General features: G+C 37.7%; 1 protein-coding gene across 1 annotated transcript; it reads right to left on the reverse strand.

Moving 5' to 3' along the window:
- Positions 1–1314: 1314 nt before the first annotated feature.
- LOC106072489 (collagen alpha-1(XII) chain-like) lies at positions 1315–23153 on the reverse strand. Its single transcript, XM_056003910.1, has 13 exons — positions 22893–23153; positions 21114–21186; positions 20449–20565; positions 17512–17535; positions 14867–15096; positions 12012–12174; positions 9624–9806; positions 6524–6553; positions 6043–6096; positions 4721–4978; positions 2672–2837; positions 2081–2264; positions 1315–1455 (listed from the first exon to the last, which is right to left on the reverse strand). The coding sequence occupies exons 5-10, from the start codon at positions 14993–14995 to the stop codon at positions 4758–4760; spliced, it is 780 nt and encodes a 259-aa protein (XP_055859885.1). The 5' UTR covers positions 14996–15096; positions 17512–17535; positions 20449–20565; positions 21114–21186; positions 22893–23153; the 3' UTR covers positions 1315–1455; positions 2081–2264; positions 2672–2837; positions 4721–4757.
- Between the last annotated feature and the right edge of the window lie 3863 nt (positions 23154–27016).

The raw sequence follows: 27016 nt of genomic DNA on the forward strand, positions 1-27016 counted from the left end.
AATGTCCAGAGTCTCAAGATGGGAGCTAGTCTTGAACCAGGCCCTATACTCGATTAGATCATTACTATCTACTGCAACGAACGAAACTCCACACGAGAAAGTTTTCCGGTTCAACCGGAAATCCTCCTTCGGGATATCTATCTCCACTTGGCTATCCAGCCCAGGTTGAGTGTTGCTGAGAAGAGAGAACCGATCTTCGAAGTATGACCCTCTCACGGAAGAAGTCGAATTGCTGCTGTGTAACCCCCAATATGCCGTTGTGCGGTTGCCAAACGGTAAAGAGGAGACGGTCTCTCTAAGACACTTGGCTCCCATCCGTCCCCATTCACAACAACAAGTGAACCTTCGTTCTTCGCTCAGGGTGAGAATAATAAATATCCACTAGAAGCTCAAAACACAGAAGTAACAGTCAACACCCCTACGGTGATACAAGAAAGGAAAGAACCCCTGGAAGGCTCTGAGGACCTCCGAGCGCTTCCTCTTCAAAATACACAGAACCTTCATACCCCACTGGACGCTTAGGAACTCACTCGTGACTTGCAAACCGTTGAACAAGGTAGTCAACCCCGTTACAACTTAAGAGAGAGAAGAACCAGACCGAACTAAAGGGTCTAGAGTTTTCTCTATTGCACTACTTATACTGACTACATAAACTGACACTGTTTATCTCGTGCTACTGATACTAGAGTTTACTTACTTACGTACATGTTAACTTACTACTCTATTTGTTATTGCTGAAAACAGAAACTAGTAATTGTTTATTAATCATACTACTGATACCGGTTTTTTGTGTTTTAATTACCACCATTCGCTATTGTTTGCAGGAGAAACTAATATTTGTAGACACTATTACTGATCTATGGTATTACAGGCACTGGCATTCGTATTTATTTATGCTAGGGCCTTCTACATTACTTTACTTGCTATTTTAATTCTAGGCCGGGTAAATGTGGTGAAATATTTACTATTTGTTTTTGTCTGTGTAACGTCATGAGAATGTGTTTACAACTAGAACACATCTGGGATTGAGATTGTCTAGACCTCCAGACCTCCTGACCAAATTTGATTTTATAAGAATATATTTTGAAAAAAAATACATATCGGTCAAACCAGAGTTTTCCCTGTGTGGCACATTAGCAAGTAATTCTTTTCCCTAAGAATTGGATCAACTATCAAAGTTCTTATAAGAAATATTTTCTGCTGTTTTCGAGATCCTTGTCCACCATTTTTTTCATGCTTTTTGTTTGTTTGTTTGTTTCCATGAATAATTAGCAAGCTGATCATAAGAATTAAAAAAAAAAAAAAAAAAAAATATTACACAATTTTTTCATTATTTTTATTTTTGTTTTGTATTCATTAATATTTTTATTTAAAAAATGTGTTTTTTTAAAAGTGTTATTACTTCTTTATGCCGTTCTTTCAAACGTTGGCATGACTTCTCCACAAGAAAACTCTCTGAAAAGAGAAAAGAAACAAAAATTAACATTCTTTAGAAAATAATTTTAATTGTTTATTTCGTGTGTGAATAAATAAGCTTTCTTCAAATAAATATCAATTTTGTATTTTAAAAATCTCAAAAATACATGCTGAAAACTATAAAACCTTTAACATGCACACACAAATTACATGCCTAACGTGTTGGATGTAAAGATCTTCTATTCTGAAGTAACGTCTGTATTTTATAAGATAAGATAAGATAAAGCCTTAATATATCAGACGTGTTTAGATTTTAATCAAGAGGGAGAGTAGTCATTATAAGTACTGAATGTCCACGGTTCATGCGCGAGTTGCCCGTAGAGAAGGACTTTCGGGACGCGATAGTCATCCATCCTTCATGAGTATTGAAGATGGACATATAAAAGCAATAATGTTTTGAGCGGAAATGTCTCCAGCGCTTCAGCACGTGTGACTCTTAAGAAAGAAAGAAAAAAAAAAGAGATAGGAAGAGAGACAACCTTAATATAACAAGTCTAAAAGGGGACGCAAACACTAGTAGCGTCTCCGCTGTGAGATTCGTTAAAAATTAAGACACGAAATTAGGAGTCTCAAAATGTTTAAACCATGACACAAGTTGTCTTACCAGTTATTACATGCCAGTTGGACCAGGTCTCGCTTGATGTAGTCCAGACTCTCGTAGCTACCAGTGGTAAAGACGTACTCTGGCTTGCTGGCCATGGCTTCCAGCTCATCTGTATTGGTCACTCCAATGCCAACACTTATGATTAAGACACCTGTGTCCCTGAGCAGCTGAGACTCCGTGACAGCTGAAGATTGGATTTAATTGATGTTTCTTTTTATACCCTTTATGTTCTTTTTCTTTCTTCTTTTCCAATACGTTTATGAATATTTGAAAATATGACAATACAGCTTATCATATTAATGAGAATATATTTCAATAAAGCACATACACATAAACATGCATAAAGACAAATATATAGTCTTATATATAAAAAAAGACGTTTAAAAAAACACGCATACAATATTTCACCAAATTTGAGACCATGACACTAGATTTGAACAAGATATCTTTGTAAACTAAAAAAAAATGTAGACAGTATGTATATAACATTAGCTTATACTGTTGTAACAGTACAAGTCACATCGAATGCTTGAATGGCATTGAAAGATGCAAACTTTTTCTTTTGGCCTGTAAAAAAAAAAAAACACTTACTTTTATCTGGGTATGCGGACTGACCGTCAGTCATTACAATCACCACCTTTTTGCTATCCACTCTGCCACCCCATTCTGGGCCGAACAGATTCTTGGTTCGAATCTCTAAAAATGCTAAGTGTGTGTATGTCCCAGGATTGTAGGGATAAATGATAGACAACAACGCCTGAGAAATAGAAGACAGAGAAATTGGTTTTAATCTATTGGAAATACTGCTTAAATTACTCAGTATATGAAACCACCTTTCGCGACGAATATTCCCTTACGGGGTGTGAATTGCTCGAAATATTCTTAAGCCATGGCGTGGACTTGAGGCACTTCATTGTGTATGTATGAGTTTCCATACGATTTTGGGGACCTTACATGTGTCAGAGAGAGAATGCACAAATGTTCAGAAGTTAAATACATGTCGGTACATCTTGGTATGATCCTTACAGCGAAGTGCAAAGACTAGGGTATTTAACGCATTTTGTTGCCTGAGACCTGATAACTAAAAGTTCTAAGGAAACACAACTACGTTTTAACCATACATGTCAATTTATTGCTTTGTTGTTTCCCTTGTTTGTACTTTTTAAATGTACAATCTAGATTCATTATTTTACCCAACATATTCTTTATGAGAAGGTTATTAAGCAATATATCTTTTGGTCTAAACGAACTAAATCATAAAGTTACAAACATATAGGTGCATTTCTTATTCCATACGCTAGAACAAATTCGTACAAGTACTTCTTCTTCCCTAGTACCATTACAGAAGGGAACGGGTCGCCTGAATCAGACAGAAAAACCAACGACTTAGCAGAGTTGAAGTCATTGATTAACATGCTGACTAGATTGGCGCATGAAATGTGTAGGAAGTAATTATCTTCTTGTCTGAAGTCACGTCTGTAATGTATAAGATGGACGGACGTGCACAGGGCCGGCCTTAGGGCACTGCAACCTATGCGGCCGGAGTGGGCCCCGCACTTTAATAGGCCCCGCGCTAACAATAGTAAATTTTAACTTAACAGGGATTCTGCTTCCTCTTATTTTCCAGGAGCTTCTGGAAATCTCCTGAAATTATTAAAGTATCATGAAATGTCATAAAATGTCGTAAAAATAGACAAAATTGTCATTTTGGGGTGCCATGCAATATGGATAACGCCAATCCTACTTGCGATAAAAAAAAAACGGCAATGTCAGCTTTCATTTAATAAAAATAATAAGGCGAATTTTAACCAAAGCAAGAAGTTCAAATACTTAATTTACTATAATAGTCACTGGCATATAAATATAGATCTAAATCCTCTCAATCACTTAAAAAAATCAAAAGCGATATTTTGCTAGTCAATAGAAAATGTAATCGCCTATCGTAAATGTCTCATAAAGTTAAATTGATCGTGATTTTGTACTTAATAAAGTTTGAACCAAATACAAAGATTTATTTATTTTCTAAAAAAAAAATCTTAATTTTGACTTATTATCGTTGTACGTAGCCTATCCAGATTAGGCCCCGCGCAATCCGTTTCGCATAGGGCCCCGCAATCTGTAGAACCGGCCTTGAACGTGCTTGTGCCATCGCTGTTTCAAAATTATATTAATAACTGAATGAAATGTTGTGAAGCTATCTTAAAAATTAATTAACTAGACAGACGTATAATTAATTGTATATAAATATGTTCCAGGTACTTCTAATATCAACATTATTAATCCCTACGCATTTATAACTGAAAAAATGTTGATTGATCGTAACAATAAAATGCGTCAACTTTTGAGTAGGTCAAAATTTGGAAATGCCCGTTTTTAAAGAAAAAAAAATGTTTTTTTCTGTAGTAGGTGTGACAGAGAAAGCGATGGGAAGACATAATTGACTGGACAGGCCTGACATTGAATGAGATTCTATCCAAGACAAAGGACAGAAAGCCCTGGAGAAAGACGGTGGACAGATCGTGTGAGGTACACCAATGGTCCAACAGACTAAGTGAAGGTTTTGATGTGTAAATTCAGATTGCAACTGACTTGATTCCTTTACCTACAAGCTATAGTTTCAAAAAGTAGTTTTATACTCACCTTGATGACGTCATCTTTGTTGGTAAATGTTTTCAAATTAAAGATGCTGGTCACATTGCGGTTGAAAATTTCCGCGCCAAAAAAGAACTTCTTTAGGGCCCACATTAAATGCATTGGCTATGTCAGCAGCGAATTGGGTCTGTCTCTTCCAGTTTTCTTGACCAATGCTGGTAGACGCATCTATGGCAAACATGATGTCGGCTATTGTTATATTTCTGCAAGGAATCACCTCTGGTGGTGGGGCCTTCGTCGTAGTAGCTGGAATATAAGCACGGGATCATAATTATTGGTATTATGATAATGATGTACATGTTTTATTTAAAAAAAAAAAAGATACACTACTGCAGGCCAGTGGCGTAGCTAGGGTTGGGGGAGGAGGGGGAGAATTTCAAAATCCCCACTTATGGGGGGCCTCCAAATGAGTGGTTTTTATTTACATTAAATGTTAAATAGTACAAAAACTGCAAGGGTCCCCAAAGAGGTCACGCCCCCTGGGCTCCAAATGATGGGAAATTCCTAGCTATGCCCCCGCTGCAACGGGTGAAAGACTATATAGAAAATACAATGACATGCATATATGTAACCCTGTAGGACCAAGTAAAACAAAAGACGTTAGGGCCACGAGGCCTTCATCAGCTAAAAAACAAACACAAAAAAAAGACAAACAATGAACACAAAAATAGGCCTAAGTGAACTTATACGTCCGATGTTGTTCTCTATCGAGGCAGAAAAGAAATGATTTACATAGGTGTAAAAGCGCGGGAAATTTGCAAGAGGGCGGTAATGTCAGGCAAGGCTGAGTTGGAAAAGGGTGCAGTGTTATTGCCCATCTCATTTTAAATGAAAGTGAGTTGTTTTGTTGATTCCGTGAGGTTGGCCTGTACCACTGATTTCTTCGCCACTGCTATTCAACAAATCGAAAACAAACTTATTTACATGTCAGACACCCGTGAGGTTGGAGGGTTAGGGTTTGTCTTTTTTTTTGTTTTGTTTTGTAGCTGTTGAAGACCTCGTGGCCCAGACGTCTTTTGTCTTTCTCGTTTCCGCAGGGTTACATTTATACATGTATTGTGTATGTCTTATTAAAATGCATTCTTCATTGAAATAACGCAACAATCGTTCAACGTATTTTACTTGGTGTAGTCGAATTAGTAGTGGTAGGGCTTTGGGTGGCCTCGGGCTCCGTCTCAGTAAAAAAGAAACAAAAAATACAAGAGAATCAAATATTTTTCATTGAAATAATAACTCCACTGTTCATCTGAACAATTTTTGATTACTTGTATCAATTATATTTTAGTTAATTTATTAATTATATTTATTACTTGTTGTAGTCGCCTTGGTAGTGGTGGTGCTTGCTGTGGTCGGGGGCTCCGTCTCTGTAAAAGAAAAACACAAACATAATATGATAGAGAACCAAGTTACACTAAACGTTATATCTTTGAAATAATGGGCTACGTAATAGCAATGACTAGAGTAAAAAGAACAACTCTATAATGTTTAGTAACCCCTACAAGTGAGATCACATTGAAAAGAGATCGCACTCGCACTCACACACACACACACACACGCAGATAGAGTTTGGGGAGTAAGGATTTTCAAAATAACTTTTGAACACAGTTTAATTTTTAAAAATTTAATTCCAATAATTTTCGATCAGCTTTAAGTTAGTTTAGCAATCAAAAATTAATATTAAAAAAGAAGTAAAATAGTAGACATTTAGGGCTTGAATAACCTCAACCTTTTTTTTTTCATTCGCTAAATCTGAGTATCAGTAACCTTAGAGAGCTTAGAGAGTATTTGTACCTTCTACATGCTCTTCAACTCCGTTGCTGGCTGAAAAAAAAAACAAGCATTAAAAAAAACATAAAAAAAAACTTTTTAAAAAACATAAAAAAACAAAATAAAAACATAAAAAAAAATAAAAAACATAAAAAAACAAAACTTAAAAATAATTAGTTTCAGCCTCTAAATATCTCAAACATTTGAAAATAATGTGTGTCTGTCGTAGTTTTAGGTGTATTGGGTTGACACGAAGATAGTCTAAGGAGAAATTCTCTTCAGAAAGTTAATAATTTAGATCAGTGATGCCCAAAATACGGCCCGCGGGCCAGATCCGGCCCGCGACAAGGTTCCATCCGGCCCGCCGAAACGGTCGGCATAAAGAGTAGAAAATCCCCTTTTTTCCAAAAAAAAAAATGTTGAGAAATGTATCTTACCTACTTTAGGGCCCTCTGATGGATTGGCAAATTGGCACCATGACCTTAATCATTTATACGTTTATGAAATTGGAAAGTTCAAGTGGAATTTAGAATCTACCAGGAAAATTGAACGGATTTTTTTTTTTTGGAACGATAATATGCCAACAAATTTGATTTGTATAGAAAGTGTAGCCGTTGTTGTTTTTTAACAGATAAACGGCATTATATAACAAATATCAAATATTACATCATTCTTAGTTTGTGCGCGAATAAAAAGATTTTTTAACTACTCCTCATCATCATCATCATCATCAAACTCCATTAGAGTGAGGGCTTGAGAGGCTCAAATCCTCTCTTGCAAAAGCCCTGGACAGAAACCCTGCTGTCTTGCGTAGTGCATGAATGTCGCCATACAGGTCGAGAATTTTGGGTTTCCCAGACCTGTCGAGACGGAGATCAGCAAGTCTGGGGCAGTCAAACAGAATATGAGGCACGGTTTCCTCTTCTTCCCCGCAGCGAGGGCACCGTGAATAGAAATTTGGCCATAGCCGAGAGAAATATGAGCCAACAGGACAGTGGCCTGTCCTGCACTGTGCTATAATAGCTTGCTCAGGCCTGGACAGCCTCCAACACGGGAAAGTGCGGTCAGGGCGCCTCATGCGCTCCCAGACTCCACGGGCTTTTTGGGACTTGTCCCAGCACTCAAACCACTTTTCCATTTCTGTTTTTTGTATTATAGCCAGGGCATGATGAAAACTTACAGCCTGTTCAGTGGGTGGAATTTGCCCTCCCTGGTGGGCCAAGGAGTCTGCAATAGTGTTGCCAGTCACACCTATGTGACTTGGTACCCACTACATTATTACAGGGGTGCCTTAGCGTTGCCTTGTGTTGTGTGAAGGCATGATGACAGTGTTGATATTGGGGGGCCATGGTCCGGGGCTTTGCAAAGCCTGTAGTACAGATTTTGAGTCAGTGACCACAACAATCTGTGTTGCCCTCAAATGTCCCTCGCCGAGTTGAGAGTCAATGACTTTTAAGGCTTCACAGACTGCCATGGTCTCCGCATCAAAACTGCAACTACTCCTAGAAATTGGAGGATCGATGAGAATATTTACCAAAAAGAGACAAGAAAATGAATCGTTGGCTAGCTAGCTATAATTTTGCTCACAATTTAAGTAGAGAAATGAAACCAGTTTCCGGCGAAAAAAAAGAAAAGATATCCCATTAATTAATGTAAGCACAATAAGTAGTAACTGCTAGATTAACCGGTTTCTATTAAAATTGTTTTAGGTCAATTTCTTTTCGTTTTTTTTTTGTACCTTTTCATTCATGTGGCCCGCGACACGAGTTTTTGGAATTAATTTGGCCCGCAGGTTGCATTAGATTGGGCATCACTGATTTAGATTAAGCTCGAGTTGATCTTTTTTTCTTTTTAATTCTTTAATTGATATTAAAGATTCACAAACTACGCTGCTCCTCTAAATTTCTAGCCACAGTGTAGAAAACGTTGTCAAGAGACTAGTCCTTTGGAGCGAGACCAGTCTTTAAAGACGGCCTAAACACTGCCCTCGAAATTTCTAGCCGCAGTGTAGAAAACGTTGTCAAGAGACTAGTCCTTTGGACCGAGACCTATCGTTTTAGACAGCCTAAACACGGACCTGTGACTTGGCCACGAGCTATTGGTAAAGACTGCCCACAGGTTGCAACGTCGCAGGTCAGTGATCTCGTTTGGATTCAACGACTTTTTTGTATTATTTCGGCCAGTGATATGTGGGAAGCGTGGTCGAGAGGCCAAGTGCGCTTGAACTTGGCTTGGCTTGGCTACCTAAAAGGGGTTCGACACCTAACCCTAACCCTGCCTAAAGGCAGCACGGAAAACCAACTCCTAGATACCCCCTCCCCCCCCCCCCACTGGTCCACAAATGAGATAGGACCAAAAGCGCTCTGAGCATGCTATAAGCATGAGAGTAGCGCTATATAAAAAGCTATAATAATAATATGTGCGTCGAAAGTTTTAATAGCCCCAGGGTGCTAACGAAAGGTCGAGGACAATAAACAGTCATTTGAAACATCCAAAAAAAAATGTAGACACATGTCATCCATCACTATCACTACAATAGATCCACTACACACTACAGATAACATTATACTATTTGAAGTCGGATATTTTCACGATAAACTCAACACTGTCGAGAAAGCTTGATTGAAATTTCTATAAATCAAATAAGAACATAAAACTAAAATGCTATTTAACCTTGGTTAGGCCAATAATAGAATATGCATCCTCCGTTAGGGACACCTCAACTGCTGGATAGAAGACTCAAAAGTAAAGTAGCAATTATACATAAAACACTGAACCATAATCTTCAAATACAAAAACAAAATTTAATAAAATACTCAGAAAGACACAAAGATAAAGGCAAATGCCTCGTCCCATGTGCTAGGACAAATTTGTACAAATGCTCCTTTTTTCCAACCCCCATCCCCTGCTATGCCCACGGTCGGCACAATAACCACCCTCCTTTAATATTCTCCAACTAATGTCAGGTACCCGGTAGAGCTAGTTGGACACAGATGTGCCCTAAAAATTCCAAAATTCACCAGTTAAAATCAAATCATTACCACTCAACCATCACGCCCCCTACAAGATATTGTATAAACAGCTATTCACGTGAGACTAAAAATAGATTGTAAGATGCACTAACCTGCACAAGTTCTATTTACAATAAGTGCCAACTTGTCCGCCAAGTCGTCAAAGTTGTTTGCCCTGAAAACGTACTCAGGGCCACTGGATACACCTCTGAGTTCTGCTTCGTTCACATTGTTAGTAATACCTACTGAGAACATTTTGACGCCTTGGTTTTTCAGATAATTGGCGGAGGTCCGAGCTGTTAATAGACATATTTGTGTGTATAATCAACCTTGACCTTTGTCATCTTTCTTTTACAGTATTTATCTAACATACGATTATATCATAGAAAAATGAAGGCACTTTAAATAAAATTACAAAGAGAGATTGTGTTATCACACAAACTCACACACGGCCCTTATCTGAGTAGGATCCCCTTTCAGAACCGCCAATTCGCAAGGAATATTGAAGACTTGATTTTGTTTGATTGTCAAAAGTATTAATGTTTCAAAGATTTATTTGGCGTTTTAAAATATGTTATTTTTGTCTGTAAAATGTTTTACATGTTTCAAATGTTTCTTTCTAATTTAAAGATAATTTACTTTCTTACTCAATCCTCCCGATGGACGACCGGACATTTTGCACAAACCTAATATAGGCTTTTCCCCTTAAGGGGCCGCTAAAAAAACGAATCTAGTTGGGAGATGTGACATGTTTACTTGCTGTAAGATCTTGAAACCTACATTTACGATTTGTGAATTGTACGCTTTCAGACGTTTCTTCAAGAATATTCTATATATATATATAATTCTCTTCTTCCCTCAATAGTTTGGACAAGAAGCAAGAAGTGAAGAAAAGATCACTCTCTTATTTCTGCGGAGTCACCCCACGAAATAACAAGAGGTGGGGGAGAACACGTGGGTATTCACACGTCGCTACGGATGGCTTCGCGTTGGACTTTCAAACCCTGCCCGCTTCCATCCTCTTTCTTCTTGCGGGAGGTTTAGACTAAAAAGTGAACTATCTTCAACTATGGAAGAACATCCGAAACATGTAAAACCTTTTACAAACGATCATTTTACAAACACTAAATAGCAGGGCCGGACTTAAGCAATGTGGGGCCCTATTCGAAACGGATTTCGCGGGGCCAAGTTTGGGTAGGGAAGCGGATAATAAGTGAAATTTAACAGTTTGTATTAGATTTTATTCATTCTTTACTACGTACAGAATTACTTTACGAACCTTGCATGTAGCAAAGTCATACAGTATATCATAATAATTCTGTTTCCCACATAGATCGTGCTTAATAGCAAGAATTACCAAATCTATCTTTGAGAATTGTTGACCTCAAGTAAATCTTTATTAGTTTTAGGCGCGTGGGATTGGCGTTTTCCTTATTGAATGACACCCAAAAAATGACAATTTTGTCTATATATTTCCGTATATTTCCGTATATTTTAAGGAATTTTTTTCGTATATTTTGTAATTTCGGGAGATTTTCAGGAGCTCTTGGTAAATCGACTGGAAGGCTAGGGAAATCTGTTTTAAGTTATAATATGGTTTAATTTAATAATTTATACACCTAGAATTAGCGCGGGTCCTGTGAAAGTGCGGGTCCTATGAAAGTGCGGGGCCCAATGCGAATGCGTAGGTTGCAGTGGCCTTAGGCCGGCCCTGCAAAATAGCGGCGTATGCTACGCCGCCGGTCGACTAGTTTAGATTATAACGTCTGAGATCAGACTTGTACAAAGGAAGCAAATGGCGTTAGGCAAAAGCCAGAAACTGAAAATCAAGCCAACAGTTCAAAATACATATTACACGCCGTCTAATTTTTATCACTCACTTAGGAAAGGAGATTGCAGACGTAAATATTGGACAAAATAATCCTTGAAAGTATCTAATTTATAAATCTATATTTAACTCTACCTACCTAAACTATCTCTATCTATCTATCTATCTATCTGTCTGTCTGTCTGTCTGTCTGTCTGTCAGTCTGTCAGTCTGTCAGTCTGTCAGTCTGTCTGTCTGTCTGTCTGTCTGTCAGTCTGTCTGTCTGTCTGTCTGTCTATCTATCTATCTATCTATCTATCTATCTATCTATCTATCTATCTATCTATCTGTCTGTCTGTCTGTCTGTCTGTCTATCTATCTGTCTATCTTTCTAATTATCTCTCTATGTTTCTAATTATCTTTTTAATTATCTTTTTTATCAATCAATCAATCAATCAATCAATCAATCAATCAATGTATCTCTCTCTTTCTCTCTCTCTCTCTATCTAGTTCTATCTATGTAATTATCTATCTATCTATCTAACTATCTCTCTTCCTAACAATCTCTCTCTCTCTCTGTCTCTCTCTATCTATCTATCTATCTATCTATCTATCTATCTATCTATCTATCTATCTATCTATCTATCTACCAATCTATCTATCACAAGTATGAAGTCCAATGTCGAATACTTACTTTGAATTGGGTTGGTGGACTGACCGTCAGTGAAGAGAATTAGGATGTTAGGTGCGTTAGCCCTACCTCCAGCGGCGCTTCCAAATAGGTTGTTAGTCGAAATAAGACTCAGCGCTTTGTCTGTGTAAGTTACACCTCCATAATATGGTATTTTCAAAATAGCCTAAACGTGAAGATATTGTAAATAAATATGTTACTTTGTAGATAGGTAAGGAGGATTTTGCTGGAAGTGGTCAAGGATATAAGCACTCCACTATCTATAAACTGCTTCCAAATGCATGCCTCTCAAAAAGTCTCCGACAATTAACTCCTGACCTTCATGTGTGGTTCAGACACTGGATCCGGCGCATCTGTTGTCACTAACAGCAGATGGGGTAAAGGCGAGTAACGGCCCCTAAGCCGGTACGCTTTGGGCAGGAGAGGCTAGTTAACTTTGGGGGGCTACCCACCTAGGGAGAAAAAAAAAATCTAAATTCAAACATCTACTGTTGCAGTTAGAACCAAAAAAATTGGAAAGGTTTCGGGAGTCTGCCTGAAAACAACAACAAAATCAGGAGCCGCGATCCTTAGAAAGATTACCGCATACAGGGCTACACCATGGCAGAGCGTGCGACACCACTGATCCCAAAGTGTATCCTTTGGATATATCAGCTGCAGGAAAAAGGGGTGGGGAATCGTTTTGTGGTCGACCTCATTCCAACCACCGCTAATGCCCAGGTGTTCATCTCTTTCCTACGAGATGATTCAGAGTTGCTTTGAGACTGAAGAAGGCCATGTTTATAATGATATTTCTATCTATATTACTTTGTAAGCCAAAACCATATAGCCTGGCAACATTTGAGGCTTGCCACCTGTGTTATTTTTCCTCAGTTTTCTTTTTATAATTATTTCGATATTTAGTCACAGCACATGGCAAGGCCAATATATGGCTCCTTTTGTCTCGGAAGACAATGAATGCGCCCAGATGAGTCACTGGTTATGGTTTCCTCTCCGGGGCGCATTCCTGGGCCTTAAATAAAGGGTTCATGGGCGGCATGTGCGTCATGGTCCTTCTCTCGAGCTTGCTGATGTGATTTAAAAGAAGGCTTCGCTTCACATTTGGCATCAACTGAGTTGTACAAGCTGCAGGAGGGAATTTCATAATTGATACTTCCAATGCCTAAGGGGCTTCACTCCTGATTTTTCCTTTAGGAGTTTTTTATAGACAATGGGAGCTTATGCCCATTGACAGCATCTACCCATGACAACATTTGAAACCACAAGGCAATTAATAGCCATAGAAACGTTAAAGAAAGAGAAATGAACTCTGATCCACTAACTTCTTTCCCACCTTTTATTTAACATAATTTTTTACAATTAATGCATTTTAAACTTACCTTTGTTCTAGGTTACCATTACACAGTCAATGTATGTAATTCTCTTTTAATGGTATATGTGGTGATTATCACATACCTATCATATTATGCGCCGATGATATTTATATACATCTTTACTATGCTTATTACAAACACTTTTCTATAAGTAGTATTTTATTTCTTTTTAAATCATGATGATTTTCACTATGATCATGAAACAATAACAAGATACCATATTAAATTTAGAACAAGTATTATATATAGGACCTGATATATTCTACATTGGCCCAAACATATGATACGTAGTTCCTTACATATTATAAATGTGCTGTAGCAAAGAAGCACCTTGAGTTTGTGGTGCTCCAAAAGTAAGTTTTTATCCAAAGGCGTAGCAAAGGTTGGGGAAGGAAGCACCTTGAGTTTGTGGTGCTCCAAAAGTAAGTTTTTATCCAAAGGCGTAGCAAAGGTTGGGGAAGGAGTGGTCCAAATTCGAAAGGCCCAGGAGAGATCTGAATGAAGGGATGAGTCAAAGCAGGCCAGAGCCCTCCATGGGCTGTAGCGCCACTGAGATGGATGGATATAGATAAAACAAGCTGTATTCCTCATTCGTGGTCTCTGTACCCCCAGACGGTGGCGAAAGCTGGATAATGAATGCAGAGGCTGAAGGAAGACTTCACGCCTTTGAGAGAAAATGCTACAAAAAAAAAATGGGTATCAGACACCAGGAAAAGAAAACAAACCGAGCCTTTACTTTTACAAGACGAAACTCTGACTAACAGAACGGAGTACCCAAATAATAAAAGCTGAGCTGGTTTGGCCATATTGTAAGACAAGACTCAATATTAAAAGTCATTTTTCAAGTTACACCATGTTAAAATGAAGCGAACCAAACGATGTATCGTCTATAGAAAAGCTAGCTGGACAACGTATAAAAATGAACCGGCCTCCCCCTTGAACATTCTGCTAAGAAAACCTGTTGTCCGGAAAAAGCGGAGAAAGAAAAGCTGCTGTCCGGAAAAAGCGGAGAAAGAAAACCTGCTGTCCGGAAAAAGCTGAGAAAGAAAAGCTGCTGTCCGGAAAAAGCGGAGAAAGAAAAGCTGCTGTCCGAAAAAAGCGGAGAAAGAAAAGCTGCTGTCCGGAAAAGCGGAGAAAGAAAACCTGATGTCTGGAAAAAGAGGAGAAAGAAAACCTGCTGTCCGGAGAACGCGGAGAAAGAAAAACTGCTGTCCGGAAAAAGCGGAGAAAGAAAACCTGCTGTCTGGAAAAAGAGGAGAAAGAAAATCTGCTGTCCGGAAAAAGCGGAGAAAGAAAAGCTGCAGTCCGGAAAAAGCGGAGAAAGAAAACCTGCTGTCCGGAAAAAGCGGAGAAAGAAAAGCTGCTGACCGGAAAAAGTGGATGAATTCCATTACGCTTGAATTCACAGCACAACTACGAAGAAAGGGACAGACAAGATGAGATGAAACAATCTAATCTACTTCTACTCTCTTAGAAGGTCCTTACCTTCTGAACAGCTTCTATGGTGTTGTAGTCATTTAGTTTAAACCAAAGACTGGCTCTGTCGCTAAACACCACGCAGCTAAAGCGGACTTTGTCGGGACCTAAATTGAAGGATCCAGCCATGTTAGCCATCGTAGACAAGACTTAATTGTAATTGGTCCGACCGATGCTGGAGGAGGCATCCACGACGATGAGAATGTCAGCGATGGCGTCGCACCGGGTGGGTAAGGGAGCTGAGGAATATAACAAAAAGGTGAATCTATCTTTTCTCTATGTTATATAAAAATGTATTCATTGACGCAAGTTTTAATTAATAGTTGTTGTTTTTTTTTATTATTATTTTGTTTTATTAATATATTATTATAAACTACGAAAATTATGTTTAACTTCATATTGATCCGAGCATGGGAAGTTTGAGAAAAAAGTTTGAGACAAAACGTGTTAAATACGTAATATGGGGAATGACTCCATATATTCAGCAACATCTTTCAATAAGTATTAATTATTTCCCTTATTTAATATTTCATATTTTAAAACAATACCTACCAAAGTCTAATAAAACAATTGGTTATTTATTATTATTATTATTCATTTCTTGTAAGGTACACGAAATATTTGTGTAAAGTATTAACTGGATCTGATAATAGGAGCGGGAGAAATAAGATAAGATAAGAAATAAAAAAAAAAGTATACTAGAAAGATATAAGCTTTGTAAAATACTTTTTTTTTAATAAATAAAAACCGTATATAACCTTCAGAACTGCACATTTAGAGCCATATATCTCAATACTGTACAATACCCATTTAAAACAAACAAAATTAATTAATAATCAATAATTAATTAATTAATTGGTCACTGTGGTAACTGATTCATATTTTGTTCCAAACAATGAAAAATGAGCTGAGAATGGGAAATGGAAAGAAGGAAAGACGCTATTAATTTTTATGTGAAATGTTTGTCCGTCCGTCTGTCCGTCCGTTCGTCCAGTTTATATCTCGTAAATTAGAAAAGATAGTGAAAATCCGACATCATAATATTTTTGACCATTCAAAGTTCTGATGCAAAGGCTGCTTTTTCATTTTCTGAGTGCGAAAAATCTAATTTTTTAAATCAATTATGCAAGCATTTTTTTTTTCATAAAAATACACCACATTTATAACTATTCACTATTAATAGTAACAAACACGCAGGCTTTTTTAGTAAGGGAGGCTACTGTTTACCATTATTTTAACACATTTATGCCAATGGCTTTAGATTTTTTTGTCAAAAAAATAATTGTATTTACAATTATATTGGTATTTAAGTTGTCATATAACTACTACATTTACAAAAAAAAAAGTGAACTTTTTTAAAAAAAAGAAAACATTTATGAAATATGCCTATAAGTGGAACATAATTTATAACAACAATTAATAAGTAGTTTTTCTAGGCGGAGCCTAGCCACACCACTTGGCACTAAACTAAAGGATTTTTTTACCCTCCTTTTTTTCCTTGAGGCTTTGAATGAAAGATTGACAGTTTACAAAACAATTCGATCAATTAGATACTCATTTTAAGACATCAGTTAGGCCAGGTTTACATCTAACTTCATATTCACTTTCTCCTATCCCGCTTCGGGCGCCGATTTTGAGTTTGTGTTTCCACACAAACTGTCTTTGTAACCTTGTTATTTCTGAGGCTTCTAAAGGAAGTAAGGAAACCATCTCCCTGATACCACCTTGGTTCATGAAGTATGCCACAAGCAGTTTCCTTTTTGGTGTGAACTGAAAGCTGGTTGACGTAACAGAGGTGCCACATGGAAACTCTTTCACATCAAATCAGTCGCCAACTTGCTTTATTAGACAGAAGAGAGCACCTGATTGTCAGTGATTGGAGGCGGCTTCGGGACGAGAAAGCTAAAGAGGCCGCGGGTTACACATTTGAAGCCAATTGAAAATATAGTGCCGAGGACAGACGTAGACAGTGTGGATGGGCTCTAAATCAACCACCAACGGAAAATATGTATGTCTGCACTGGATATGTCACAATATGTAGATTGCAGCGGCTGTATACTGTATTCCTCATTAATCTTTGGACTCGAAGACAAGCCTTTTATTATTTATTCCCACACAAAAGAAGCAAAATAAAAAATAACAAAAACTTATTAAAAAACAAAGTTTATATTGAATGATTTAAGAGCACCATTCATTCGTTGCAATATGCCATAATATTGCAAGTTTATCTCCCCTTTTTCCAAATGAAACAAACATTTATTATTTACAACTAATTTATTAAGTAATTGATTAACTTTTTGATTGCTGGATTCTTGTGTTGTCATCGACAATGAATAAGTGTACAAAGTTTAAACTTGATCCGAGAATGGGAAATGGAAAAAAAAATGTGTAAAAGAATCCTCTCAGACAGACAGATGGAGTAAGTGAATATAAGCTTAGTGAAAATATGGACAAAAAGCGCTCAAAGCGTGATAATCAGCATGCTGGCGACTTTTATTAGTAATATTTCATTTCTCTAAGCCGAAATATATGAGCGAACTCGATTAGCTTCTTTTGTAATTAAAATAATTAAATATTTAAAGACAGAAAAAAAGCTGCGACTATGTCATGTAATAGCGCATAATGTAGTTATTAATAATTTGAATATAACTTACCTGAGGGTCCATGTTGGCCTGGCACTGAAATAAAGAAGAATCTTGTAGATATACGCCATTATTAATGTTATTAGTTGTTTTTTTTTAATGTTAATTTAAATAAATTGAGTTTATACGACATTAAACATGAATTTGATTTCATTTTAAATACATTTTTTAACATATTAAAAGTTTTGAAAATAATGATGAACGTAGAGAAATGTAGTGGGAAGCGTGGTCGAGAGGCTAAGTGCGCTTGAACTTAGCTTGTCTTGGCTACCTAGAAGGGGGCTCGAGGTTCGACACCCGACTCGGGCAGAGCTGCGTTTACTGCCTAAAGGCAGCACGGAAAACCAACTTCTAGATACCCCCTCCCCCCACAAATGAGATTGGACCAAAGCGCTCTGTGCTCCTCATTATATATTTATATTTGTACCAATCTTCACATGGTTGTCATTGCCGGAATAGGTACTGGATATAAGGTCTACTTCACATATTCCTTAGTCTGTTGAACCGCTTTGGCGCCACGTCAAACCGTCTTTCTCAGTCCCTGTCTTTTGCCTTGGATAGAACCTCTTTCAATGACAGGCCAGTCCATTCCACTACCCAAAAATGCTTCCTAAAGGCATGCGCTCTGACAACCATTCCAACTATTCGCCTTCATGTGTGGCTCAGATATTGATTCCGTCTGAACTGTTTTAACCAACAGGAGAAGGGACGAAGGCGAGTATCGTATTAGATTTGCAACTTGTGTTTTATCTTTATGTCAAGTTTCAAGTTCTAGTGTATTAACTAATAGATTGAATTGAACTATATTTAGTTTTGCTATTTTCTAATTCATAGTATCGAATTGAACCCAAAGCCGAACTTTAGATCTGACCGAACCGAACCCCTACCCTACTCGTTAGAGCTAACGAGCCCTTCCTGCCCGACTGTACTTTTAACAGTCATGGCTGCATGTTGTATTTTAGAAATGTCAGCGTTTGTAATGTTTAGCAACCAATGCTGTAATGTTTAGCAACCAATGCTGTAATGTTTAGCAACCAATGCTGTAATGTTTAGCAACCAATGCTGTAATGTTTAGCAACCAATGCTGTAATGTTTAGCAACCAATGCTGTAATGTTTAGCAACCAATGCTGTAATGTTTAGCAACCAATGCTGTAATGTTTAGCAACCAATGCTGTAATGTTTAGCAACCAATGCTGTAATGTTTAGCAACCAATGCTGTAATGTTTAGCAACCAATGCTGTAATGTTTAGCAACCAATGCTATCGTCGAAATGTTCAAAAATCATTCCTTTTCTGAATTTGCAAGACATCGCAGTCAGTCAAGTATACCAAGTCTTTTTGAAGCTCATGTATCACGTCACTGCAATAAGCAAATGAGTCAAAGCTGTCCTGAAGTCTGTTAGTAAATCAAATGATTCAGGTCGACGTTACCGAATGACTGAGTTCTCCAAAACTATCTTTAGGTGCACTATCAGAGTGCTTTGTTACAACCAGGGGTCTTACAAAACTTGATTTTGTCTACAACATTACGCACGTCAATAAACAAATTCATCAAAGCTGGACAGAGAAGCAGCCTTTCAACCATGCATAACCTGGAGATTTCTGAGCTTTTTCATCAGTTGAGCTAATAACTTTTACAGCTAATTCTAACATCGTTTCAAGTTCCCCTCTCAGACTTTGCAATCTATGGGGCAGATGATGGAAAGGTCATCTGCTTCTGTGGCCCACGTTTAATGAGGGAGTCATGTGGCATAACGACCAAATGCATTTCCTTTTCTACAACTCATGCCAGCTACCCATTAGAGCTGGGCGGACACAGAGGCGCCCGAAGATACCGAAATTAAAAATCCCAGTCTTCACAAGGATTCGAACCCCGGACCCCGGTCCTAAAACCAAGCGCTTTACTGCACAGTCTGTCTTGTTTTGCGTTCATAAATGGTGTGCTGAAAGCTGAACATTTGAATGACAGTAAGACGTAGTCTTTAGAGTGTTTACTATTTTATTTCAATTTGTTCTCCATCATGTTTAAGGTATGGCTCTAAATGTTTGTAAAATATTTTACATGTTTCGGATGTTTCTTTAGAGTTGAAGATAATCTACTTTCTAGTTCAAACCTCCCGCAGGACGACGGAGGATGGCAGCGGGCAGGGTATGAACACACTTCTACATTAAAATTGAAAGCTGTGTCTATTGAAAAAAAATATTTTCAGTTTTGTATAAATAATTAAATTTGTTAGAATCAATTTCGAGTTCTATATTAGAATTTAATGCGCCTACACTTGTTTAGGTGAACTAGCAAACAGGGGTTACAAACCAACGACCGAGTAATCAAGATTGTGCAAAAGTAAGTGTCATAACATCGTTAGTATTTTTTGGAATATTGCTGACTAGAGAGAAAAAAAATGTATATAGGATTCATGTTGAGTTCAACAACCCCAGTTCTAAGTAATTAGTTCTTGGACCTTTGACTTCATACTTGTGAAGATAATTAGATAGATAGATAAATATATAAAGAGATAGATAGATAGATAGATAGATAGATAGATAGATAGATAGATAGATAGATAGATAGATAGATAGATAGATAGATAGATAGATAGTTAGATAGATAGATAGATAGATAGATAGGTAGGTAGGTAGGTAGGTAGGTAGGTAGGTAGAAAGGTAGGTAGGTAGGTAGGTAGGTAGGTTAGGTAGGTAGGTAGGTAGGTAGGTAGGTAGGTAGGTAGATAGATAGATAGATAGATAGATAGATAGATAGATAAATAGATAGATAGATAGATAGATAAATAGATAGATAGATAGATAGATAGATAGATAGATAGATAGATAGATAGATAGATAGATAGATAGATAGATAGATAGAGATAGATAGATATCTTTTAGTATTTTTTTAAACGATAGTCTCTTCTCTTTGTAAAGTGTTTTGAAAATAGAAAAGTTACTCACTCTCCTTGCAAGGAATCAGTATTCCCAGCCAAGCACACCTGACGTTGTGGATAACAGTTTGGGTCGTTTGGACCCCAGCGTTCACAATTTTATCCAACAAATTGCCAACTATAGGGACTAAAAAACAAAAAAAAAGTATACAGCATTTAATTTTGAACTGAAACGTTAGGGTAAATATACTAATTTATTTGTTGACAACTGCACACAGTAGTAACACACTTGGATTATGCATACGTTTAAGGTTCTACAAGGAAATAAACTTCACATAAGACCACTAACAAATAAATCAACGAATAAATTATATATTTGTTTGTATATATATATTTATTCTTCTCTATTATACTATGGCTGTGAAAGCTAGACACTGAACGCTGTGTCTGAAAGAAGAATACCAACCTTTGATAGTAAATGCTAGAAAAAAAATAATGAAATATAAATATATATATATATATATATATATATATGTATATATACGGAGAGAGAGAGGATAGATATATAGATTAGATATATAGATTATAATAATGAGTATTGACTATTCTATTGATTTTTAATGCTTGCTTTCTGAATATTCCACTCAAGATCTAAAGTAATTTCTTACAATTGTAGATAATGTAAATAACAATTTATGTACTTTAAATGCTTAAAGTAAAGTCTTGTTGACTTACATAGGAGTCCATTAGCTTGAGTTAGGAGGACAGCCAAACATACAACATATAAAACTTTCATCTTTTTGTGAACCTGTGAAAATGAATTGTATTAAATATTACATAGCTATACATAAGCTATGCAGTTTGTTACTCCTGGTTAACAATTTATTTACCTTTTATATTATCGACTTATAAGTTGAGAGAATTAAGGTGGATACTTAGTTGCATAATATAATTGAAAATATCTAAATATTATCAGTACCTTTAAGTATACTTTTTAAATTCAATTAATAATATGATGGACTTGTCAGTATACCATTTGATAACGTTGTTTGTATCATTTATAATTTTTCACAAACCCTAACATTTTTACTTGGTTGTGTGGTATGCGCTTTGGATTGTCGTCTCAATTATCATAGCTATAGAATTCTGACCCAAGTTGTTCCCCTTGACACGCGGGGTTAATTTATCAAATTTTCTATTCTGAAAAAATGTTCGAAACATGTAACACAAACAAAACTTAAGAATATGTTCATATGTCTTCCACATATAAGTTATATGCTTGAATATTCTTAGCAAATCGAGAATTATTATTAGATACAGTAGACCAAGCGTTATAACAAGTTTTAAAAAGTAAAATACCCCTTTTACCCCTTGGAATCTATGGGTCAGATAATGTTAAGGTCATCTGTTTCTGTGATTCAGTGTTAACGAGGGTATCTTAGAGACGACCAACCGCCTTTACATTTCCCAACAAATGTCAGGTACCCATTAGAGCTGGGTGGAGTCTGAAGAGCCCTAAAAATACCTGAGATGAACTCCTATTGAAAAAACAGAGCAGGAAGGACTATTCCTCCCGTAGTGCTCTGGCCGTTCGGCGTAGTGCCTCGTAGCTACCATACAAGTCGAGTGACTGCTCAGACTGGTCCCCCCTTAGCTCGCGGAGCTGGGGACACTCGTACAAGGCGTGCGACACTGTTTCGCCGCTCTCTCCACAGTGACGTCATCGGGAGTCAAAGTTCGTGCGGAACCGGGCAAAGTATGCCCCAATAGGACAGTGTTCCGTCCTGCACTGCGCAATAATTTTCTGCTCTGATCGTCGCGATCTGGGTGACGCATGTGCTGCCAGACACCACGTGCTCTATCGGATTCCTCCCAGGACTTTAACCACTTCTCATGAATGAGTGCTCGGCTTTGTGCCGTTGCTTGTAAGTACGTGCTTGGTGCTTCGAGGTGTGTGGCTGCCAAAGCACCCTCCCTTGCGAGGGCGTCTGCCGTTTTATTGCCCCTTACACCGCAATGTGAGGGGCCCCACTGCATGAAAACGACAGCTCCAATAGCTCGGCGGATGTTATCTGCGGCGCCGATTGCCTCTTCTATTACGGGCGACCCTCCCCAGCCGCCACCCATAACTAGGAGACTGGAGCGAGAGTCGGATACTAGTACCACAGTAGTGGCACCAGTTTCGTGTTGGGTCATTCGGGCTCTGATAGCCTCGAACGCCCGAGTTATCCCTGTTAACTCGGCGTCCATGGAGCATGCTGCGTAGACTATAATGGCCCCATACCCTGATCTATCGGGGTCCCTCATTACCGACCCATCGGTACCCTAAAAATACCAAGATTCAACATCCCAGTCTTTATCAGGACTCGAACCAGAGACCCCTTCATTTCGGAATTTGAGCGCTTCACTCTGCCACCGAGAAGAGAGACTAACTAAAATGATTTAAAATCTTCTTTGCAAATTAAAACCACATTTCAACAGAGTTACATATATTACTACGAATAATGTACTCACCGAATTGATGTCTATCTAGAAAGTAAAAATTGACGTCCAGACTTCCAGGTGCTAAGTTTGAACTTCAGAAGTGAAGACCTACAAAGCTTAGACCTGAATGAATGAATCAACAGTGGTGAGAGTATGTCTTTTTATACACTTCTCACCCACAGCAAGTCAACGGCCTGGCGCAATGATTTCGTCTGTATAATTAAAACTTTTAAAACTTTTTTTTGTTGTTTTCTTTCACTATCTCTAAAAAAAAAATATTGAAACATGTCAACAACATTGCAACATCTGTGGCATTAGAATAAAACAACATTGTTATCCATTTAGAGATTATAATGAAGGTATTTGATATTTATCTAAGCTAAATTCAATAGTAAAATTAACGGATTTGTCCTTTTTTTTTATTTCAGCAAGCGAAACACTTCATAAGAATATTATTGAAAACTAAGCAAATATTATTCTAAAAATCTTGGCCACTGTCTCGTTTCATTGTATTTTTTAAATTTTTGTTTTTAACGCAATCTGCTGCATTAAATACATAACGTTTCAATGAGAACTAAATAACTGATTGACACGTCAATCTAACTTTTTACAGTGGACGTGGTGACCGAAACATTTTTTGGGGTTTAGACTTTGTTGCCCAGATCAGACGTGGTCTGTTGACATCCAATCAATGTAGAGTATTTTAAAGTGCTGGTAGAATTATTAACTAGTTCCTCAGACCTCCTTCAGTAGTAGAACTTCTATGGTTCATCTCGAACACTCTAACTAGTTATTGATTTATTTATTTTCTCATCTTATATATTACAGTATTACAGACGTTACTTCTAAATAAAAAAGATAATTACGCTTTAAGTATTTCATGTGTCAATCTAGTCATGCATGTTAATCAATGAATCAAAAACTATGCTAATTCGTTGGTTTTCCTGGCTGATTCAGGCAACCCATTCCATTCTCTAATGGTACTAGGAAGAAAAACCACTTGTACGAATGTGTTCTAGCGTATGGAATAAGAAATGTGCCTCTATCTTTGTCATTTATTTATTTATCAAAGACATAATTTAGAAGTTTTATAATTGCCCTGTAAACTGTGTTGTTAGACCGTTAAGGATCCCAAGGTTTCAAGGGCCTAGTGATCTTTATTCGCCACTTAAAGTGGGAAAGCTGCTATTAGTTTTGTGTGCTAAGTCTGTTCCTCCGTCCGTCCATCACGTTTAGATCGCACAAACTAGAAATGTTTTTAAAAATCCAATATCATATTTTAAATGTCAAATTCTGATGGTTTCTTTTTTTTTTCTTTTCCGAACGTGAACAATTAATAAAAAAAATTTGTTCAATATTCTTTTTTTATATATAATTAAGTCAAGAGACCACTGTATCTGTTAATAATAATAATTAAATCCTATACTCTTAAGCTAGCAATTCTTGTATGCATGGGCGCATCCACTGACTTCTGAGACATAACATAGATATATATATATGTGTGTGTGTGTTTTAAAGCTGTCTACTACTACTCGTTGACTACAGAGCCCATTCTATTGCTTCTAACAGATGCCCAAATTCTCTTAGTCCAAATTTGTCAAAGTTAAGCCTACTTTAAGCATCTAAGCATCTTATTGGAATCCCAGTAGATGTTCTGACTTGGTGAAAAATACAGTGCAAAGAGTTAAGTAGAACTTTAGTGTTTTTCCAAATCTGTTCTTAATCCTAAAAAAAACATCTTTTCATTTTATGACACCCATCTGTACACTTTATGTTTCATCATTTTAAATGTCGTTGAAATCGATTCCAATGTACTGTTTGAAAGTTAATTTAGAAGACTTCAGGATGTGTAGATATTTTTTTTTTAAACTAAGATCTTTTTAAAGCCTAGCGGTCTTTAGGGCAAAGAAATGCAAGTGTATTAATTTCTATGTTTTAGAAGAGAGTACAAGAGTGTTATGTGACCAGCACAACGACAAGCAGCCTAAAAATAAATAAATTATATTTTCTGTGTTATGATGTAGTCAGATATTATTTACCTAATTAAAATTTCTCTTAATATAAACTTATTGCTTATAACCTTAGCAACTTCAAAAGTACTGATTAGACATAGGACTCTGAACTATCATCTTCAAATAGAAAAACAAAACCTTATAAAATACTCAGAGACTCTGTTCTTCGCCTCTTGCCCAGACACAAATCTGGGGCAAGTAGTTTTGGTTGTGTGTTTTTGTCCATGTACGTAAATAGTAATTCGGCACCTGTGCTCCCCATCCGCCATCGAGTCCAACAAGGGGACGGGTCGTTCGGATGTTCAGGTGTCCGATACAGCAGCTCCCTGATTGACCCTCCAGCCACTGCCCTCCAGCATAGGTCGAAGACCCATGCTGGTATTTCAGCATGACCAGCCGGTTGACCCAGAGCGGGTCATCTGGGCCTCAGGTCTAGGGGAACTTGGAGCCAAAGTATTGCGTAGCGTGGTCCATCTTTAGATGGTGGTCCATCCTTAGATGGATACCCACTCAAACACTAGGATCTCTTTATCCCCATTACTCGTCGCAGTCCACGGCAAACGGACTGGTCTATGACATAGGGAGGTTTTAAAGATAAGGAGACATAGTGATGGTTGATGAAGGCAGACTGAGAAAAAGAGGAGGCAGACACAATGATAGAAAAGAAGTAGGGCACTTTTGAGCTCCAAAAGTGCCAAGGAAAGAGGAGCGCAGTTTAACGTCATGTCTCGGGACGCTTGCCAACAGATAAATCCATCCATTATTTGCATACTGTTTTTTTTTATCAATCTGACTTCTATGTAAATGACACGTATGACCTAAATCTTAACCCCACCCCCATTCAACCAAATGTTATGCTTTATGCTATAATTGCATAGTCATCCAGCACTTTGCCAACAGGAGATTATTGTAATATGGCTGAAACATAAGTCATACTCTTATCCTATTCAACAATGAAAGAGCCGTCCAAAAAAAAAGTTGCTGGAATTTGCATTAAAAGACATTTAGCGGTGCTTTCCCTTTTATAAGTTTTTTTTTAGAAAGTTTTTTTTATTTCGCCCAAGTTCTCAGTTTGTAAAAGTTATTAGACACAATTTATTATTTAATATTCTCAGTGTCATAAAATTCACATTTATCTGCTCTACAGATGTTGACATACAAAAAATCATACTGTGATAATTCAGTATCGTATTTATTTCTTCTCGGAAGCCACAGAGATTGAATTGTTACTGCTCAATTAGTAACGACACAGAAATACATAAGAGATGTATTGAGGTAGAAATAAAAAATTAAAACTCTATAAGACAACAGAGGTTCCGCAAGGTTATCATTGCCGGAAGTGGTAATGGACGTAAGCACTCCACTACCTATAAAATGCTTCCTAATGGCATGCGTCTCAAATAGTCTCTGGCAACCAGTCCAACTCCTGGCCTTCATGTGTGGCTCAGATATTGAGTCCGGCGGAACCGTTATCACTAACAGGAGAAGGGAAAGGCGAGTGACTGGCGCCTTAACCTGTAAGCTTCGGGCAGGAGGGGCTCGTTAGCCATGGCTGGCTACCCACCTAGGAGAAGGAAAACTCTGAATTCAAACCTCTGTTGCCTTGCAGCTATACCCAATCATGGGAAAGGCTTCGGGAGTCAACCCTGGGGAAAAATCCGGAGATGGCGACCCTAAGGCAGTTGTTTTGTTTTATATGTTTCGGGTGTTCCTTCAGAGTTGAAGATAATTATCTCCTAGTCCAAACCTCCCGTAGGACGACGGGGGATGGGAGCGGGCAGGGTTTGAATCCGGGACCATCGATGAATCTGAACGACAGTCCAGCGTGCAAACCGCACGACCAGGCAGTTTGCAGCACCCGGTGATACACTCTGGCAGAACCTGCGATGCCGCTGACCCCAAACTGTATCGGCACTGCCTTTCCTTTGGATACATCAGCAGTGTGGAGTGGGGGGAACTGATGTGTGGGCGACATCGTTCCGACCACAACTGAAGGAGGCCATGTATAAGACCACGGAAACACTGTATTCTACTCGGCACTAAACGTTTATAAATGAACTCTAATACCTTTATTTAATGTGCATTTAATGAGAATAAATGTCTCATGAGAATCACACACCTCAGACAATACTACAAAATTTA

Source organism: Biomphalaria glabrata, chromosome 11 (genome assembly GCF_947242115.1).
Source record: "Biomphalaria glabrata chromosome 11, xgBioGlab47.1, whole genome shotgun sequence".
In the NCBI taxonomy this organism is placed as follows: domain Eukaryota; kingdom Metazoa; phylum Mollusca; class Gastropoda; family Planorbidae; genus Biomphalaria; species Biomphalaria glabrata.